Source organism: Protomyctophum parallelum (genome assembly GCF_964188405.1).
Source record: "Protomyctophum parallelum genome assembly, chromosome: 4".
Lineage (NCBI taxonomy): Eukaryota > Metazoa > Chordata > Actinopteri > Myctophiformes > Myctophidae > Protomyctophum > Protomyctophum parallelum.
In genome coordinates this window covers 43,076,412-43,097,716 of record NC_139700.1, presented here as the reverse complement: position 1 = coordinate 43,097,716, position 21,305 = coordinate 43,076,412, and the positions used below count along the sequence as shown (strand labels likewise).

Below are 21,305 nucleotides of genomic sequence, written 5' to 3'. Positions count from 1 at the left end.
CAACATTACATTTTATTCATTAAAATAAAGTTACATAATGCTGCTTTAATATGATAAAAAAACATGTTAATAGATAGTCGATTTGAATACACCATGTGCACTTTTTCCTCATTATGTGGGTCAGTAATGTGTTTTGGACGGTGATGAAATACATTATGGTTATCATCACCACTATGTACACTCAGAGTCAGACACAGACCAGAACCCAGGCTGGCTGACACCAACACACTTCAGCCAGAGGGTCATGACCTGAATTCTCTCATTGACAGCTTTACAGAAAGTGTGTCACCTCCAAATAGAAACTCTCTAAATATCATTGCAGTCAGGCAGATCGTATCTCCATATTTCATAAAGATTTATTTTGGGGACTTTTTTATGCCTTTATTGATATTGTATAATAGGTAGACAGGAAATGGGGGGAGAGAGATAGGAGCGACATGCAGCAAAGGCCGTCGGGATCGGGACTCGAACCCGTGGTACGCCGTCAGCTAGCCCTACAAGCAGAACCCAATGCTACTGAAGTTTCTGACATTTTTTAGACCCAGAGCATTGGGTCCTATTCCACCTCCACCCTGCCACCGGGTACGCACACATATATAAACGTAAACAACTTCGGATAAGTCCTTCTGCGCTCTTTCAGGACTTTTTTTCGTGTGAGGGCTTCTGAATGTGTGAACTTTAAGTACCAATAAATACCGCTGCGAATATCTCCTGTGGCGCGGAAGCCGTTAAGTATTTTTAATCTTTGTTTGACCGATTTGGTCGCTTTGATTCTTCTCTTCCTTCCTTGTTTATTGACACCTCATTGTACCGCCTATCTGGCTAGCTAGTGGCGCTATAGCTATGACAGAGCAGATCAGAGGCAGGGACGTAGCCGGCACAAGCCAACCGCACACCGGGAGGCGGTACAATAAACGGTAAACAAACAAGAAGAAATAAAGCGACCAAATCGGTCAAACAAAAGGAATGTATAGGTACTTATAGTTCACGAATTCAGAAGCCCTCAAAGGAAAACAGGCCGTCAAACGGCGCAGATACGATGTTACGGAGCATATTTATGTCCGCGTTCTAAAATTCCCATACGAAAATATAGTTATGAACAGGGACCCTACATAAAACTCATCCAAATTTCAGAAAAGCTTTATGGAGGGTTCCGAGAGGGGCTAGCCGTCAGCCTACATTGGAGCCTATACGTGCCCGCCCCGGACGGACCGCTAGGCCAGCAGTCCGGCCCTGTAGCTTCATATTTAAACTTCTAAGTTCTAAAAGTAACACAAATACCCAAATTGCTTGTTGTGAGCATGTAGACCGGCTACTTTTGAAAGATGTTGAAAGTGGTTAAGTCTGTGGGTTTTACAATATTTACCCAATGAAAAGAGCTTGTGGCAAAATAATAACTGGAACACACAGGTTCCTTTTTTTCTGTCTTGAACATACAAGGTTTCTGCCTGTGGCAGCGCAGCGATGACATACCATTATGGCCTCTGGGCAGTGTTGATTTTGTCGACTAAAACTAAGACGAAAAATTAAGTAATCATCATTGAGTAATCAATCCTATATCCTGTGTTTTAAAAACGGCAGATCTACAAGCTTATAGTGTTATTGTTAGCTTGTAGATCGGCTATTTTCGAATATTAAGGTTGAAGTTGTTGAAGTGGTGTACTTAAACTAAACGTATACATTGATAGTCAGATGTTGTATTGTTCCGTTTACAGTCCAATCATGTTCATGTGCATCTATGGCCCACTAGAGGGTAATGTTCTGCAGTGTGCAAATTCATGGATTAGTTATAAATACTCATAATACTTCATAACAATAACTACAATACATTATACAACATTTATAATAACTTATAAGGTCAATGATTTTATAACCTTTATAACCAGTTTCACAGGTGTAGGAAACTGGTTATAGAGGTGTAGGCAGAAATAAAGTTTTGTTTGTTTCCACTTCGATATGACTGTGGCCACAATAAAGTATGGTTTACAATGTCCTTTGTGAGAATTTATAAATCATAGTTTTAAGCAGATTGTAATGCATTTATACTTGACCTCAACATAAGTAATAACCAAGATACTCAGGTGTACACAAGATGTAACAAGAAAGTACAACCTTGAACCTCATGAGTCTTTTATACACAAATCTGAAAGTGAAAATGTACCATGATAAACAAACAAACAAATAAATACATGAAAATGTAAGTAATAGCCTACTGTGTTGGATGTATCCATCTATCCTCTTACGTACCCTTTCTTTTTTTGTCACTACACTGTCCTACACTCATTTCTAGTAAGTAGCCTTGCCGAGCCATGAGGCCCATAGGGCAGGAGCCTATCTCTTGTTTCTGTAGCGTGAGGCAGCTTGATATACACCCCCTGGACATGACGCTAGTATGTTGCAGGGACTTACCCCCAATCCAACCCGTGATGCTGAGTGTCAAGCAGGGAGGCACTGGGTCCCATTTGTACAGTCTTTGGTATGACCCGGCCCGGGGATTGAACCCCGACCTCCCAGTCTCACACTCTAACCACAAGGCCACTGAGCTTCTAGTGGTTGGTGAGAAATGTATGTTCACAAAGTCTGGACTATCTTTGGTGTACCTTTGAAGCTCACATTCCCTGTCTTCTTATCTCTCCGTTCAAACTGCACGGAACCAAGACATGGCTGTATCAGCGACGGCGATCCGAGTCCTCTAATCCAATATCCACAAACAACATTGAGTCATCCATGATTGGTTTAGCCAGGTAAAGTACGCTCTGTAACTGAACCTCTATCCTATTTTAAACACAGACCTGGACCTCACCTATAGCGGACGGACGGAACTTCAGTAAAAGAATAAGCCTGGACAAGGTCAAAGGTCAAATGTACCGTGTACTTCCCACAACGAGTTAGATCTAGTTAGATCAATCTAAGCAGTCTGACTCCAGACGCAATTTACAGTAACACCTATGACATAATCTATCTAACACCATACATACAGTATGACGCGAACAATCCAACACCGTCGTGACTTCAATGCAGTGCTGGTGGTGCTCAGAGTTGGACACACATGAGGTCTGTTGCGTTGGCAACCAATAAACACAGCGCCATCAACTCCAAGTCATCTGGCCCCTAGCTTCCTTGTTATCGCATACGTTTACAGACCTTTGATCCGCAAGGTTTGACTTCGCACTTTATCCCCGCGAGTATTTAATACCCAGCCGCCGCTGCGTATATATTCCCCCGTTTACTTATTATTTTTAGATGCTTTTATCTGGTCTTGTAAACAGCTATACGAAGCAGCAGCAGTGCTGTCAGTGTTGCATACTGGATTTAAGCCTACCTCCTCCTCAGGGGGGTGACAAGTGTTTCCCCAATGTTGCCTTAATGAAGCTGAACGCTCTGCGTTCTCACACATTTTGTAACGTGCACCAAGCAGGAGAGAGAGAGCGCTTCGTCTCCGATGTCTCCCTGTGGCTTTTTGTTTGCTTTCTTAGTCTTTCTAGGCATGAGTTGATGACACGGCTCAGTGAGTGTGAGGGAGAGTGAGGCTCAGTGAGTGTGAGGCTCACCCCCCCCCCCCCCCCCCCCCCCCCCCCCCCACACACACACACACACACACACACACCTCCACCACACCCACCACCCTAAAAAAAGATCTAAGACATCACTGACAGCCACTTGTTTTGTGCGTCCCTCCAACCAACAACCCCTCCCTCCGAGGGTCCTCTGGCGGTGGAGATGACCCCATGGACCAGTACACTCTCACTCTCTCTCTCTCTCCCTTTGTCTCTCTCTGACTCGCCCATCCCACATTATACACCACATCCCTGACCACACATAGGCGGCCAAGCTCTCTGTCTAGTCCATGGCTGGCTGATATAGGGATGCAGAAGAAGGCTGTGCTTTGAGACGAGCAGTGATCCCAAAGACTCGTGGAGCGTTTTTAAACTAAAACAAGGAGTACCAAGTACAAAGAAAACAAAGTAAGTGCCACCGACGATATATATATACCTCCAGCGAATCGACGAGTATTACAGCTCTTACAACCATGAGTGGTACCTTTGGGTACCGACGGGAGCTGGGGAAGTACGAGGAGGTGGACGAGGACGCGCTCCTGGCCGGCCTGTCGTCCGAGGAGCTGCAGGAGCTGGAGAGGGAGCTGGCGGACATGGACCCCGACGACGACGTCCCCATCGGCCTGAGGCAGAAGGACCAGACCGCCAAGTCGCCCACGGGCGTCTACAGCAGGGAGGCTCTGCTCAGGTACTGGGACGACGAGAACAGGAGACCCACGGAGGGAGATCATCAGAGCCCCGGGCAGGTGAGAAGGTCTGAGCTTATTGGTCATTGGGCTGTGTTTTACTGTACGTTAAACGATTTTGACCTGGGAACCATTAAATGTCTTCTAAATCCTGACAGTTTTCTGAAAAAGCTGTCAGTGGTTCTTCGAGTTTTCAAAAATAGCAGACCTACAAGCTCGTAGATCTGGGAAAATAGCAGATCTACGAGCTTGTAGGTCTGCTATTTTTGAAAAATCGAAGAACCACACTGACAGCTTTTTCAGAAAACTGTCAGGATTTAGAAGACATTTAATCGTTCCCAGGTCAAAGATCTTAAAAACGCTCCACTTCCAACCCACTCCGTGGAGTCGTGGGTTTACTTTACTAAAGCATGACATTTACATGCACAGGACATTTACATTGCACAGAGGAGTCCGCATTCCAGCTTATAACCAGGGTCATATTTGGGATAAGTTGCTCATTATATCTTCTGCACTGCACAGCACGCACGCGCACTCATACGCAGGCGCACTGGCGCACACACACACGCACGCACACGCACACACACACACAGTTGACTTGTGCAAACTTTTTGAGCTTGTAGAGTGGCTGTTTTTGCCAATAGTTTCCCCCCGGAAAATTGGGATGTTAAGTGGTTAAGTGGTTAAACATTATGCTTGAGTGTCCCCCATTGTGAGTGAGTGCGAATCCTAGCCCTCTATAGCATGCCTATTCTGGAGAGAACACTGGTTGAAAACAGCAGATCCACAAGCTCGCAGCGCAAGTCTTTTTGGCAGATATTTGGGGCACATGGGGGAAGAAAGGAAGCACACCGAGAATAGACTCTTAGGGAACAGCGGGTCAACTAAGTATATTAGGGGGTTTGATTGATTGCTGTGATTGCAATTTGAGTCCAGCGCCAAGTAAAGCAATCAGCGAAAAGTTAACTGATTGCAGAAAGGTCACACGGAATGTGACAGTTTTGTCTTTTCAGTAGATTAGAGTTTCAGCTTTAGTTAAAGTGATTGGTTTCAGTGTTTGTCAACCATAGTATCATGTGTAGAGCCCTGGGCCCTCAAGGAAGTATATAAGTAATAGTCCAAGTAGGCTACATCAATATAGTTTCACACAGTCAGTTGCAAACAACTAAAATCCAAATGATGAATTCCATTCAAATGCGTTGCTATTTCCGTCATGCGTGTCACAGCTCAGCATACGGGTTCACATTTACATCTCAGTGGAAAACGGTCTAAGAATATGAAATGCATATGAAACCGCAGCCTTCTTTAATAATGATTGTGACCGTGACAGTGTCGGAGAGCTATTCTTCATTAGAAGTCACTCAGACAGACACAGACACTGCAGAATGTCAGGGCTTGACCTGGTTTTCCATCCTGTTGACGATACGCAGGCCGCCATCACCACCGAGGAGGAGGAGGGGGAGGAGGAGGAGGGGGGCCGGCCAGATAAGAGCCACAAGGAACAGATGACACTGAGTGACATTGACGCCACCAAGCCCTTCAAGGACTGTGAAAAAAACAGAAACATTTTCCAGAAGAGCAAAGTCAAAGGCAGGTCACCCAGAGACGGGAAGGAGGAGGAGGAGAAGAAAGACGATTGCAAAAAGGAGGGACCGTCAAAGACCACCGGTCTCCAAAACAAGACTTGTAATGGCGTCTCAAAGGGCCTCGTGGGAAACGCCTCCAGGAGGAACAATGCGTCGAGCACCGAACCCGCGGAGCCGGACGCGGAGGCGAACGCGGAGCGCGGAAACCCCATCGCGATCGACGCGGCGCTGGAGGAGGTGCTGCGCGACGACCCGTCCCGCTGCGAGGTGAACCTCAACAACGTCGAGGACGTCTCCCGGGAGACGCTGCTCCGCTTCGCCGAGGCGCTGGGCGCCAACACGCACGTGCGCGTCTTCAGCCTGGCCAACACGCACGCCGACGACCGCGTGGCCCTGGCCGTCTCCAAGATGCTCGGCGAGAACCGCTCCGTGCGGAACCTCAACATCGAGTCCAACTTCGTGTCCGGCCGGGGGATCCTGGCGCTGCTGGCCGCGCTGCGCCACAACAGCACGCTGGTGGAGCTGCGCTTCCACAACCAGCGGCACATCTGCGGCGGCAAGGTGGAGATGGAGATGGTGCAGCTGCTGAGGGAGAACGGCACCCTGCTCAAGCTGGGCTACCAGTTCGACCTCCCGGGCCCCAGGATGACCGCCACGGGCATCCTGACCCGCAACCAGGACCAGCAGAGGCAGAAGAGGCTGCGGCAGCAGAAGGAGCAGCAAGGTTGTCCCGGAGAGGCGCCGTCCACCATCACCACCACCACCACCACGTCGCCCTGCAAAGCACCACTCTCTGCAGGCCCTTCCAGTACTACTAAGAAGACTCTAAAGAAATCAGCACAGCCCTCTAAAGTGGCCGGTGTACATCAGACTAAAGTTAAGACTTCCTCCATGCCACCACCACCACCACCACCACCTCCTCCTCCTCCCCCGCCGTCGTCTGCCCTGCAGGAACAACAGCCGCCGTCTGAAAAGAATACTCCGACGAGGAGGATTGCGGAGCGGGTCAAGCAGCAGGCGGTCGTCTCCAACAACACAAAAGGCCAATCAAGCCCGTCGTGCAGGAAGCTCAAATCAAAGAAGGTCAAGAACGGCACTAACGAGAAGGAGAGCGCGGACATTCTCAAGGAGCTGAGGAACGCCCTGAAGCCTTCGTCGCCGCAGAAGAAGAGAGTGGAGCCGCCGTCCCGGCCCCTCCTGGCGCCGCCGCCACCACGGCCGCCACGCAACACCCGCGACGACCTGATGGAGGCCATTCGTGGCAGTAGCGTTGGGTCATTGAAAAGGGTAAGCATGTCCCGTTGTTATTAGGCCCGACGTCGACATTTAAAACAAATGTGGTCATCTAAATTCTGACAGTTTTCAGAAATACCTCATGTTTCTGTATCAGTGGTGCTCCATATTTCATGTCAAGGACCCCCAGAATTATTATATGTAATTGGCCTCCGACCCCCCCCATCTGAAAATATGTAGTTCCAGGGACCCCCCCCTATTTTTCAATAGCTAAAGCGTAACTTAATGCTTAAAACAGGCATGGGTTAATAACCCATGAAAACCTGAGGCCGATTCTAACGGACCCTTTTTCCACCGGTTGGTTCCCAATGGGAACCGGTTCAGTTCTTTTTGGTTTTTAGTCCATGAGCCAGAGCTCCAAAGTTGGTGGGCAAACTATACCCTATATTAAATTGTTTATAGGATCAATACAAGTAAATTAATACATGATAACCCTTCCACAGTAGCTTTTTCATATTTTTGATTATTTTACATATTTTCCTACATAATGCCTCATTTGCATATTGAAAAATGTAAAATTTGTAATACAATAAATCATTGTCTTCGTGTATGTACTCAATTGGGGAAGTTTAATGGTGATAACAATCTAATATAGGTATGGTTTTGCCCACTGAATTCATAATTAACGTTTCAATTTTGGAGCTCTGGCTCATGGACTAAAAACCAAAAAGAACTGAACCGGTCCACTGGGAACCAACCGGTGGAAAAGGGGCCACGGTTTTCTGAATCAGTAATGCTCAAACTTTTTCATGTCAAGGACCCCCCCCCCCCCCCGGTATTTGGCTGCATGAACCCACATCCCAAAATATTTTGTTCCAGGGACTCCCAGAAGCAAATGTTTGCGTCAAAAAGGTTTGCTTTAAAAACTGTATGGTCAAAGTAGTAATGAACTTGTAGATCTGCTATTTTTGAATAGGCAAACTATAAAATAATGGTTAAAGTCATTATGCAGATGCGTAATGGGTAAAAAAAAGGGTAAACATGTCCCACTGAATAGTGATAGCAAAACAACACACACAGGCTCATACATACTCCAGGCCAGGGTGAATTGATTACCACCGCGTGTGAGGTGATAGTTTATCACCTCACGCGGTGATAAGAGTTGAGGCCATCATACTCGCGGTGATGTCCTTAAGCATTGACTCCCTATGGTTTAGATGTGAAACGCCGCCCACCCTGAAATCCGTCTTCCGTAAACAGAGCAGTTTGGCATTGAAGTAGGAGACATTTCAGTCTTTTTCTCTCGCTTTCTTTTTTTTAATATGTTTATTTTTGGCTTTCGCCAAGAAGGACAGACAGTAGGCTGACAGGAAATGGGGAGAGAGATGGGGGAAGACATGCAGTAAAGGCCGTCGGGATCGGGAGTCAAACCCGCAGCACACTGCCAGACTGGATTACCAGCCAAGGTGCCTGGACCATTGAGCCATGGCCTGCAGGCCTCGCTTTCTGTCGCTGTCTATTCTGCATGTTTGTTCTCTCTCCCGTCTCTCTCTCTCTGCTGTTTTGCGCTCCTGTACCTACACAACCAAGGGGACCGCGTACACCAACAATTGTAGACCAATCAGCGAATGATGATGAATTGAAAACGGTGGGCCCTATTGTAAACAAGTGTAATGCTTTATGGTGTCGTCTACTCACAGTTAACAGTTTTTTGTATTGAGTTGTGCTTGAAATGTGCTGTAATTCTGCAAACTGTTAATGAATACTTCAATCAATCAGTGAACGAGGTGATAGCTGCAGAGTGAAAGGACTTGTCTGACAGTCAGTGTTGATTTCGTTGACTAAAGCCAAGTCGACTACCTTTTTCCACTGACGAAAACTAAATGGAAACTAAATGAAAACTAAGCTATGATGACTCAAATTAAGACTAAATATACTGACAATTTCGTCAACAAATAAAAACTAGACTAAAATGTTAGGAAGGGACTAGTGGACAAGAGATTCAGTATAAGTCATTTTACAATTAGTTGCATTGTAGGCTTGTAGATCAGCTATTTTCAGCAAGTGAAAAAAAGAACAGTCATCACGACTGCATCAAGGCCTGTCAATATACATTTTGTTAGACTAAATCAACTGTCGATTTAGTCGACTAAAATCTTATGATATTTAGTCGACTAAAACTAGACTAACTAAAATGTGACTAAAACTAAAACTAAATTTGCTACCAAACAACAACACTGCTGACAGTCTGTGTCTGCGGCGAGTGGCGTAATGTTGTAGTTTTCCAACCCTTTAAAAACTACACCGCGGTGTAGCCATCACCTAAAACTGTATGAACGTGCCTTATTATACAGTGCATTGATGAATGTATACACACTTATCTTAACTTCCCTGAGGGAGCAACCTGCTCTCATTAGAGCACAGCCTTTCGGCCCTGTTAATTCCACACACTGCAGCTATAAACAGTGGTGGTATAATCTCATTTCCTTTTTTTTTTAGTGGTGCAACCACTCCAAAGAACAGCAATGTCCATCCTAACCTATATGTGACTATGTTTAGAGTACCAGTAGGGGCAAAAGTGGCGCTGTTGTGCCAGAAACAGAGAGAGAGAGCGATAGTGTTGCACTGTTGCCTGCTAATTACAGAGAGAGAGAGAGAGAGAGAGAGAGAGAGAGAGGGGCAGGGGGAGAGGGGATTTGCACCACTCAGTTCACACATGTGTGATTTTTTTTTAACTTCAGTAAAATTATGAATACTTCTACATTGTAGAAATAGTACTACTGAATAGCCATAGCAAAAAACAATAATAGACACAGTTCCAGGGTGTGAAGAACAAAGTGAGTATTAACGTATACACTATACAGTGTATACACCTCACATCTCAGAGGCCCGGGAGCAACCTGCTGTCATTATGGTCTACTCTATAGAGCACAGCCCTGTGAATTCCACACACTTCGTGCGGCTATAAATAGACGGACATTTTCACCGTTGACTTGATAAGTGGAATGGATGGCTCAGAGCGGAGCGCTGAGGCACATGCAGACAAGTCGAACCCGGCCAGCTGTTGTGCAGCTATAACGCAGCAGTAATTGTACATTGATGACTGCTCATCTATTCCAAACCCTCCGGAGCCAGATTAACGGAGACGTTGAACTGAGGCACCGGTGGTGGCGCTTTTTATGCCTTCATACACAGAGGCCCCTTTTCTACCAAAATAACTGGTTCTAGAACTGGTTCCGTTCTTTTAAATGGTTTATATCATATCTGTATCTTTCAACCTGAATAGTGACATGGCCACTTTGGTTCACACTTCAGGGCAAGAAGAAGTTTTTTTTTTTTTTTTTTACAGTTCCGAACCAACGTTTAGGCAGCGGCTGCCTTATATCTCCAGAATGTGCTATGAAATGTAAATATCTGTCTATCTGTATTTGTGTGGAAACAAGTTAACAACAGCAGGATCTGTCGAGGTGACAATGTCACAACTGTGACAGTGTAGCCTAAAGGCCTATTAATAGTCTGGATTTTTGGTGGTGAGGTAAACACCGAAAATCCTGACTATGAATAAAGGCTCATACATAGTCTGTATTTTTGGATTTTGCTTTATTCATAGTCTAATAGTCAAATAAATAATTAAAAAAACAAGAGAAAAGAATGAGTCAAAAACACCACTGCTTGGAGTAGATGGGTGAGAAAGGGTGTATATCTGGGGATATATATATATTATATAGGACCCCACCACAGACATCTGGTCCGTTTCCCACCCATGGATTAAAGTGTTTCATAAACAATTAGCACCAAATTATTATGCTTTGGCAGATCTTCCTAAAGCCTAAAGCCTAAAGCCAGACAAACACCAAAATGGGTTCCCGCCCAGAATGGGTTAAACGTGTGTTCTATCGAAAAGACAAAGCATAGAGAAAGTAGACTCTCAAACATGATGCTCCCAAAATAATAATCTATTATAATAGAAGATAATACAAAGGGAAAAACGGCTTTGTTGACTTAGTTTTTTAGACTTTTACTTTGACCACTTCAAGTAGCTACTCTATATTAAAACAACTAATACCCCAAAATAGGCCATCTACAAGCTTAAAACACGTCACAGGCACGTTTGTAAGCTTATTTTCGGCGAGTGACACGATTACATACAAGCCACGATGGCTTCTATGGGATCCAAATGACCAGTCCAGCCACTTGAACCCTAGCATTCCTATATGCCGGCGGGGAGAACATATTTTGGTCAAATTAGTAGATATACAAGCTCAACGCGTCGCAGATTGTGACCTAGCATATTGTCTATTTTAAGGAAAAAGAGATTTGATGTAGAGGGAAATACTAGTGGGCCTAGTATAGAGCCCTGAGGGACCCCGGTAAAGTATATAGGATTTTAAGTGGTAAATTATAACGGCACAAATGCTCTCGGACAACAAAAGGTGCATTGTCCATGTCCGTTATGTAGACCCTTTAAATGTGCACTCAAAATAGCCCCTCTAACGAAACGATTGTGATGCATGGAATCCCGAGCCATTTCCCTCATTGGGCCGCCTGGAGTTCCCATGTCCTAAAATACACTCATGCACTTATCCACCAATTAGCACAGATGGTGGATGTCATGTCTGTGTCACTTATTTGTGTGTGTGTGACTGTACGTACCATGGTCACAGGTTGCATTTAACTAATCAGCCTCCTTTGATCTTCCAACTGGCAGGTGGATCCACCACAGCAACCGAGCTAGAAGTCTACCATGGAGGGATAAGAAAACATGACCCATACATTCACTTTATAATTGTATTTAAACTGCAGATGTGTAATGTTTATATACAATCCTTGGACTGGAAAACAAAAATCATATGATTACATGACATTGCCTATACTGGTATGTGTTTCCGTTCAGCAATTGATGTATTTTGCTACAGTGTTTCAAATATAAATATTGTTGTGTAGACTAAATAAAGCACCAGAAGGATCCTTTTGTTGCTATTATGGCTTCATAAGAAGAAACCCACAAGAAAACAAGTTCTTAGACAGTTTCCTGCTCGTCTCAGTGGTGATTGGTGACAATGTGGCAGCATACACAACGTGAGTTAAGTTTTCACAAACATTTCACAGGAGACATTTTCGACAGGTGAACACAGCAGCTGGAAGTAATTTGCATTAATTGTGTGTTAACTGCAGTGACAGCTCCTGGACAGTTGACTAACTTTATGTGGTCAGAAAAATGAAGCATCCAGAATGAATGGTATGATGATATGCAAACGGCTGCCATCTTGCCAGCAAGGTGCTACTAACTACTAGTGCTAATAGACAGTCATCCAAACAGAAAAATCCTATCCAATTGTATTAATTAACGTCAAACTCACCAACATTGCAGCTGTACGAAAAGCTTGAATTATCCTCTTACTTTCTGCAAAGTGCTTGTTTCATAAAAATCCACCATAGACATGTTGGTGCTTCCTGTAGAAATTCCTTGCAGATGATTATTTTCTAAGTGTCAGAGTTTGGAAGCACTGGTTTCAGTAAAGGAACCTCCTGCTGCCTCCAGCATTATGTGGAAATTCAAAACAGGTGGTACGCATGGGCCGTTAAGTGATAGTCAACGAGCACTTCCAAACTCCAACACTTCATCAAAATCATCTGCAAATAATTTCTTGACAGGAAGTAGCTCATAACATGTCTACAGTGGATTTTTATTAAACAAACACATTGCAGATAGAGTATAATTCAAGCTTTCCAAACAGCTGCAATGTTGGTGAGTTTGACGTTATTTAATACAATTAGATAGGACTTTTCTGTTTGGATGAATGGGCCATCTATGGGAAGTTGCACCTAGTTAGCACCTTGCTGGCAATATGTCAGCCATGTGCATAATTGCATATCATCAATTCAGCTGCGTTTGCCAAAGTCAACAAGGCTGCTGTGAAGAGTTCCATTGTCAGCACACTGGGTTAGGCTACGTTCTTTGTGCACCTGCCATTTACTGTCAATCACTTCATCTTCTTTCATGTATCATCTTCTAATTGGATAGGCCTGTCTGGTACGGCCCTGTCCTGGTTTTCCTCCTACCTATCAAATAGAAGTTACTTTGTCAATCTAGCCGAGTTTGACTCAGACAAACACGACATCAGTTCTGGTATTCCACAGGGCTCGATTCTTGGCCCTCTGCTTTTCTCCTTGTACATACTGCCATTGGGCGAACTCATTGCCAATCACGGAGTCAATTTTCATTTCTATGCTGATGATACCCAACTATATCTTTCTGTAGCTCCAGATGATCCCTGTGCTTTAGACCCGCTGGTTACCTGTCTGTCTAGCATCAAATGTTGGATGAATGAGAACTTTCTCAAGCTAAATGAGGATAAGACAGAAGTTCTTATAATCGGTTCTAGTGAACAGAAAGAATCAATATTAAGCAGACTTGGCAACCTGACTGTAGAAAGTAACAGTACAGTAAAGAACCTGGGGGTTATTATTGATTCTGAATTTAATTTTAATTCACACATTAATCATGTTACCAAGATTGCCTTTTTTCACCTTAGAAATATTGCACGAATCAGAGCCTATGTGTCCTTGGACGATGCAAAAACGCTAATCCACGCCTTTGTTTTTTCTCGGCTTGATTACTGCAATGCACTTTTTTCAGGACTGCCTAAGAAAACAACTGACAGATTACAACTTGTCCAAAATGCAGCAGCCAGAGTTTTAACTAGAACTAAGATGAGAGAACATATTACTCCAGTTTTGGCATCACTGCACTGGCTTCCGGTTGTTTTTAGGATTGATTTTAAAATTATTTTACTTGTCTATAAAGCTCTCAATGGTCTCGCACCTTCCTACCTACATGACTGCCTGCCTAAATATGTCCCAAACCTAAGGTCTTCCACTGCTGGCCTGCTCGCTTTGCCTAAAAAAATGGCAACTAAAAAATACGGGGAAGCAGCTTTTTGCTTCTACGGGCCGTCGGCATGGAACAAGCTCCCACTGTACCTTCGTCAGGCAGCCTCTGTAGACATTTTTAAAGCTCAGATCAAGACCCACTTCTACAACATTGCTTTTAATTGATCTTTTTATTGTCTCCACCAGGCCGAAGGCATGTGGGGAGAGTATGTTTTGCACTCCGTCCGTCCGTCCGTGTGTCCGTCCGTCCGTCCGTCCGTCCGTGAGCAGCTAATCTCGGCCACCGTTAACCCGATCGATGCCAAATTTTGCACACACACTCCCTGGATGCCAACGATGAACCTCTGCCCCAAACTTTCCACAACGGCCTGTTATAGCGCCACCAGGAGGCCGCTTTGTGCAAAACAAGTTTTTGCACAGTACACCTACAGATTTTGTCCAAACATCACGCAAATTGGTACACAGTCTCTCTAGAGCCATTCAACGAAACCGGTCTTTCAGATTTCTCACACTCCATCCTGATTGGTTAAGATTGGCTTCCAAAATTCACAGGAGTGCTCAGTTTCAAACAAAATGCTGCAAATCATGAGCACATCGCGTGATTTCCGTGAAATTGTGCACCCACATTCCCACTAGGCCGAGGACGAAATGCCACATGAACAATTTCAACTCAGACTCAAGGTGGCGCTATAACTGGCCGAAAAGTGTTTTTACCTCTAACTGCACGGATCTGTGGATAACTTTGTATGCCAACTCCCTAGAGGCCAAGGAAAAACCTTTGCCTGGAATTTTTCACATCTGCTCTTTATAGCGCCACCAGGAGGCCCACATATGTAAAACACATTTTCTATTATTACTCCTTCAGATTTTATCCAAATTTCACGCAAATCGGTATACACTATCTCCATAGTCATGTGATCAACACGGAGCGGCACCATTTCCCATCTTCCATCCTGATTGGCTAAGATTGGCTTCCAAAGCTCACACGATTCGTCCATTTCGAAAAAAGGCCACAAATCACAAACACAGTGTGCAATTTCCGTTAAATTATACACGCACATTTTCACTAGGCCGAGGACGACATGCCACAATTTTTTCCTCAAAATCAGCCTCACGGTGGCGCTATAACAGGCCAATTCCTGTTTTTAGCTATAACTGCATCGATCTGTATACAACTTATGTATGCACACATGGAAAAACATTGTACCTGCATCCCTCCAACACGAACCTCCGGCCCAAATCTTCCTCAACAGCCTGTTATAGCGCCACCATGAGGCCACAACCTGACCTGCCCTGGTGGAGACCTGTGCCGATTGGCACTTTGTCTAGTTTTATTTATTATTATAATTTTTTTGTTATTCATGTCCTCACTGTATTGCATTACTGCTTGTTTTTTGTCGTTGCCTTGCTGTATTGCATTACTGCTTGTTTTTTGTCGTTGCCTTGCTTTTCTTTTATTCTCAATTGTTCTGTAAAGCACTTTGAGCTGCATTTCATGTCATGAAAGGTGCTATACAAATAAAGTTTTATTATTATTATTATTAATGTCCATCTCTGTGTCGTGCAGCCAGGTGTCCATCACTGTCGAGTAGATTTGTTACATAACAAAAGTAAAGCAACAAAAAAGTATAAAAGTCCATATTTAAACTGTGACTTTATTGCAAAGTCAAAACATACCTTGGCATGACAATATACTTAAGGTACCAAAGTTAAAATAACGTTGACAATTTTACCAAAGCCTGTCTGCTTGCTCAGGGTATAAATGTTATCTTGACCATCAGTTCAATATTTGTCTCAGTGTATCTATGTGAGTCATGACCTTTGGCACAATCTAAATGTCGCAATAGAATAGAAGAAGGTGCAACCACCCCATATTGCACCAGCAGTTGAGACGAAGGACCATATCCATAATAATTATGGATAAGGGGTGCAGGAGCGATGGGACTTTTCGGGAGGGGTCAGAATAAATGATGGAATTAGATGGTTCTTCGTCTCAACTGTATACGTTATATTGCACTAGCATATTCTGTATGACACTGTTGTATGATAAAGTAGGGCATTAATTTACAACAAAATCAAAAACTAAAATGGTTAAATATGGAGATAAGAGACTTTGGCCCGACAGAGACGATATGCTCTTACGCAAGCACTTGAACATTTGCAAATTAGGGCTATCAGCAATCAGCATATAGATGATGAGCAGCTGTTCACTTGACATACAGTAGACATAGCAAATGTCTTCTTCCCACAGGGGGGAAGAATGAAGAGAGCTCTCATTACAGAGCTCATGTCTTCAGAGAGACACTAGATAAAATGTCAATTGGATGACATTCTTCATGTACATATTTTAATCTAGGAAAATAAAACCCAGCTACACAGTAACTGTAAACATGTTATGACTGTTGTATTGTTGTGACAACCCTGTTGGTTGCCGTTGGTGTCTGTATCTTTGATCCGGTGCCCGTTATTAAATTAAAACTAGAACAAAAAATTGTTAAGTTAATAGAGAAAAAAAGAAAATAAACTTTATTGTAAACAAATCATAGATTAAATTTAATTAATTTGTCATTTCATCCAGCTTGCAATATTTTTGGTGGATATAGATATTAATATTATCTAGTCAACAAAACTTATTTAGAAGACTAGGCCCAGGCGGAGGTATAACCGTCTGGGCACCCGACTGGTAATCCAGTCGCAGTGTGCCGCGGGTTCGACTCCCGAGCCCGACACGGCCTTTACTGCATGTCTCCCCCCCATCTCTCTCCCGTTTCCTGTCAGCCTACTGTCTGTCCCTTCAAAAAACCAATAAAAGGTGTAAGCCGCAAAAAAATATCTTAAAAAAAAAGAAGACTAAACTAGACTAACGGTAAAAACATTTCAGATGACTAAAATGACTAAACCAATTAGAATTTGCTGCCAAGTGCCAAGTTCAATCTAGAGAAGAAAAAAAAAAGTGCATCACGATTCACAACACATTTCCATGGAAAGCACCGTTTTAAAAAGGGAGAAAAAAAAGACCAAATGTATTTGTAAATATTAACATTTATTTTAAAGTATACAATTTAGTATTTTCATTCCTCCCCCCCATCCCTATTTCACAGGTGTTCCATATCAGTATTACGGTTTTATAATGCAGCAAAGCCTCAGTGGAGGATGGTAAAGATTTAGACCAGTGGTTCTCAAATAGGTGGTCCAGGGACGCTCTGGAGTTCCAAATGGCCCCTTTACTGGTCTGGAACTCTGAGAGTGTACAAAATGGGTCAATTTCCTTCCATTTGTAAACTCTCAGAGTTGTGGGGAAGGGGGTCCTTGAAATTAAAACGTTTTTCTGAGAACCACCGATTGATTCCGACAGACATTAACAGTTAAAACAAGCATCCATTAGTATTTCTGTACATATGTATAACGGAAAACATCACAGGCATAGTTATTGCCACATTGAAAGCAGTCAAACCAAGAAGCTTCTTGCAAATGCAAATTTTGGTTCAATATTTTTTGCTCTTGTACAGAGAGGCATTTACAGACTTGCATAAAAAAAAACTTCTTTAACGACTCATTGAACAAAGTAAAGCCTGATTTATACTTTAGTCCAACAATAACAACCCGACCTATAAACACAAGTATAGATCAGGCATAAGGGAAAGATGTTTGTGTGTATCGGTGGGTGGTTATATTGATGAAATACTGAGCAGGCGGATAACGATCTTAACGAGGCGTTTGCTTCTGAAGGGGTAACAGTAGGGTGTGTATTTAATGGGTGTTATTTCCAGAGAAAGAAAAGAACAGAAAGACAAATATAAACTTCGCTCCGAATGGAGACATAATGAATGATACTTCTCGTGCCTACTGTATTATGTGTATGCAGAACTATGCACACATAGTATGTTTTTTTTCCCCCCATCCGTAGCGTTTATGGAGCCTGGGGAAAGTTCAAAAGGACAAGATTCCTCTGTATCGTTCAATGGTTGTGTGAGAATCACAACCATGTTTGCAACTTATTAAAAATAAAAAATAAAAGTAACGCATTCTCACTTTAATCTTTTACACCACACTTCTTGCACAGTAAAAACATCCTCTGTGGGAAACGTTGCAGATTCTGAAGCTAAATGCGTCGTTTGTTTTACGTCAGACGTATGGGCACGTAGCCTCGATACACATAATAGGGATAGGGTATTTTCCACCCACTCCCCCCCCCCCCCCTCTATATATACACATTCACAGATAAACACACATATTTACAGTATAAACATATGAAATATACACACAGACATATCTATATGTATATCTATATCCACTGTATGCGAGTGTGTTTGTGTGATCTCACATCAGAGCAATAGGATTTAGGTTCAAATTGGCAACTCCTCCCCCCCCGCCCCCCCCCCACTTAATTTCACTCCAGGATTGATGGCGTCTCCCATAGCTAGTTGACCAGAGATATCTGCCTACGTCGTCTGTGGAACCTAAATTCAAAACAACGTAAGGCCTAAAAACAGCTGCTGCAGCAGCAGCCACCACTAACGAACCTACAGTATAGGACCACTGCTTTGAGAAACCAGCATACTGTATGACTGACTGTCCCAATTATGAAGGCGGACTTCACAGTCGTGATATTATTGTAGTTGTATTGTTTTATTTCTCAAATTGTTTCCACACAGTTTTTTTTAGGCCATTCATTGAATTGTCTCCAGACACATCAGCAGGGAGATATCTCTGATATACGTCTGGCTACTCCAGTCTACGAGGGCGATTACCGTGTAGGGTAAGGGTTAGTGTTAAGCCCTTAAACCCCCGTCCCTCAGGGCTCTATACTAGTATTTTCTGTTATTGTAGGGAAAGCTTTCGCTGAAGCTCGTTGATCGGCCATTTCCAACAAAAGCTTTCCCCACAATATGGATTGGATGCTGGGGTTTTAACCAACTCTCTCCCATTCTCCCAACCACTTTCTGTTTGCAGACACAGACATGCACATACACGTGCACGTACACACACACACACACACACACACACACGCGCGCGCATACACGCACGCACACCTATGACATAGTCATAGAAAATAAATGTGGAGGACTCCCAACTGTGTGCAAATTATGTAACAGCCTTGAACAACCACAAGAGGGCCTCAATTCTCTAGGAAGTGAACGTCTTATGAAAAATAAGTGTGCTAAACTAGGCTTTAATAAGAAACTTGAAAAGGAAAACGTATGATAAGAAAATAGTGTTATCTCACATTAAACAACAACACAAAGGAGGATCCTGCCTATTATGTTACAAACATACTCCCTTCTTTCCCTTTTTTCGGACAAAGAACGGGAAGATTCAAAATGAACACCAATAAAAAAAAGATATCCCCAACAAATAACTTGCACGTGGTTTAACTGTACTACTCGAGCTCAGCGATACAGAGGTTGCTTTTAAACTGGCATTAAGAGGCATGGCACAGCAATGTGACATTGTAACCCAGACTACATTTTTACCACGGATGGTTTGCACGTAGTGTTAAACTCAATATATACACCGTCGACCGCACGGCACTCCATTCTTTTCGGCAAGCGACACCGTTGTGTGACGGGAGTATAAAATGAGACCGGGGCTCAGCCAGTGCTTTATGTATCTTAGTTATATACAGTTCTAACATAGTAAGCCGTTTAAAGAGCCATCAGCTAGTTAGCTTAGCTAGCTGGTCAACTCTGGTTTAGAAAGCGTCGAGCAGTGGTTGCCAACCTTTTTCTTTGGATTAAAGAGCCCACTTGAAAGTCTCGTAGGTATTCAAGACCCCACCCATCGTGGGGCGTGCATTTTCAGAGCATGTTTATTTTTAATGAGAAATCAAATGAATCGTGTTTTCCGGCTTGGATCAATGGAACTATAACGTAGTATTCTTTATCGGCATTAAAAGAAAACATACATTATTTTTTTATATTAATGTTTATATCATAAATAAACCGTAGTCTTTTGCAAATGATATATCCTTCACGGGCCACGGGGTTGGGAACCGGCGGAACTAGATAAGTCTCTATGCCATGCTATTAACAGTGTTATAAGTGCATTCTATGACAGTGAAGTCTGAAGGGAAAACGTGTGACAAACTTTACATGTTAAATGGATGAGGTATTGCACAGATTAATATTAATTAAAAAAGAAAGAAAGAAAGAGAAATAAAGAAAGAAAGAAAGAAAAAAAGGCAACAATAAATATACAGCATATTTCATACAACATTTACATTACAGTTTAGTTTTTGGAAGCCATGTTTTAGCGAGGAGAGACACCGTCACTCAGTCGTCCCATTCATCGTCATCCTCAAAATCTTCATCTTCATCATCATCCTCGTCTTCGTCTAAGAAAAGGGGACAAAAGCCAGTCCTATTTAGCTTCAAAGTCAACGTAGGGTCGCAATTCTAACCAGCTCACTTAGCACCCCAATTCTGACCAGCTGGGTCATACCAAGACTCTAAAAAAAATGGCACATGGCATCAAGGGTTGTATCGGGGTTCATGGGGGTCCCCAAGGAAGCTCTGAGAAGGAAGTGAAGTGGTCACGTGACTGGGCTGCACCATGACACTTTCATGGACACTTTCATGGGAGCCAAACTACCCGGAAGTTTGGCAGAATGCACTGGAGTCAATGAGAGTTCAGTGACCAGCTCATGAACAAACATTATTTATGAACAGTTGAGACCTTTTGTAAAGTAATCACTTCTGGAAAATAACAGAAGACATGTAACACATTATTGTCTGCTGTGTTGTTATTCGATGTGTATAGTGTAATTTTTATAGAGGTATGGGCCCTCATTTATCAACCGTGCGTACGCCAAAATATGGGTGCACGCCGAAATTACCGAAATCTTCGGCATTTACCATTTCCGCCAAAGCTTGAAATTGAACTTGAGTAGGACAAAAAGTCACGTCTGGTCGGGAGCTGTCGTACACTTTGTCCTCGGCTGTTTTTCTGTCGTACACAAGCGGAGCAGCATTGTCTGAACTGCTGACACGCTGTCACAGGCATCTAAGCATATGTTTTCACTCCTAAAATGTTAATATAAAACTATGTATATAGGCCTAGTGGCCTACATGTAAAAAAAAAGAAAAAGAAAAGGAGAGATTTCCAACTTTACAAGTAATTAATTCGCGCAATTAAAAACAATATAACATGTTTACAATGTATTAGTTTGTGCTTAATCCAACAGTGCTTTACTGGCCTTGTTATGCGAGTGCACTTGTGAGATGATTTGGGAGCGCATGCGGCATGACATCAGATGCCTATATCACTGTACTGTCTGTGATATTATTTAAAAAAAGGCATAAATGGACTGCACGCCTTTATTTCCAAGTGACAATGACAAGCATACAGCT

The 21,305-nt window shown here is 43.2% G+C and overlaps 2 protein-coding genes across 3 annotated transcripts in view; one reads left to right on the top strand and one right to left on the bottom strand.

The window, feature by feature from the left end:
* Positions 1 to 4,030: 4,030 nt before the first annotated feature.
* Positions 4,031 to 11,844, top strand: lmod2a (leiomodin 2 (cardiac) a; the record flags this gene model as incomplete). The annotated part of the gene is made up of 3 exons (XM_083762812.1): positions 4,031 to 4,303; positions 5,674 to 7,116; positions 11,771 to 11,844. The coding sequence occupies 3 exons, from the start codon at positions 4,031 to 4,033 to the stop codon at positions 11,795 to 11,797; spliced, it is 1,743 nt and encodes a 580-aa protein (XP_083618938.1). The 3' UTR covers positions 11,798 to 11,844.
* A 6,513-nt stretch (positions 11,845 to 18,357) lies between these two features.
* wasla (WASP like actin nucleation promoting factor a) overlaps positions 18,358 to 21,305 on the bottom strand; it is a 29,329-nt gene continuing 26,381 nt past the window's right edge. For both annotated transcript variants that reach the window (XM_083763230.1, XM_083763231.1), the window contains one exon: positions 18,358 to 20,290. In XM_083763230.1, the coding sequence (XP_083619356.1) occupies positions 20,229 to 20,290 (62 nt within the window). In that variant the 3' untranslated portion in view covers positions 18,358 to 20,228. The remainder of the gene's footprint in view (positions 20,291 to 21,305) is intronic.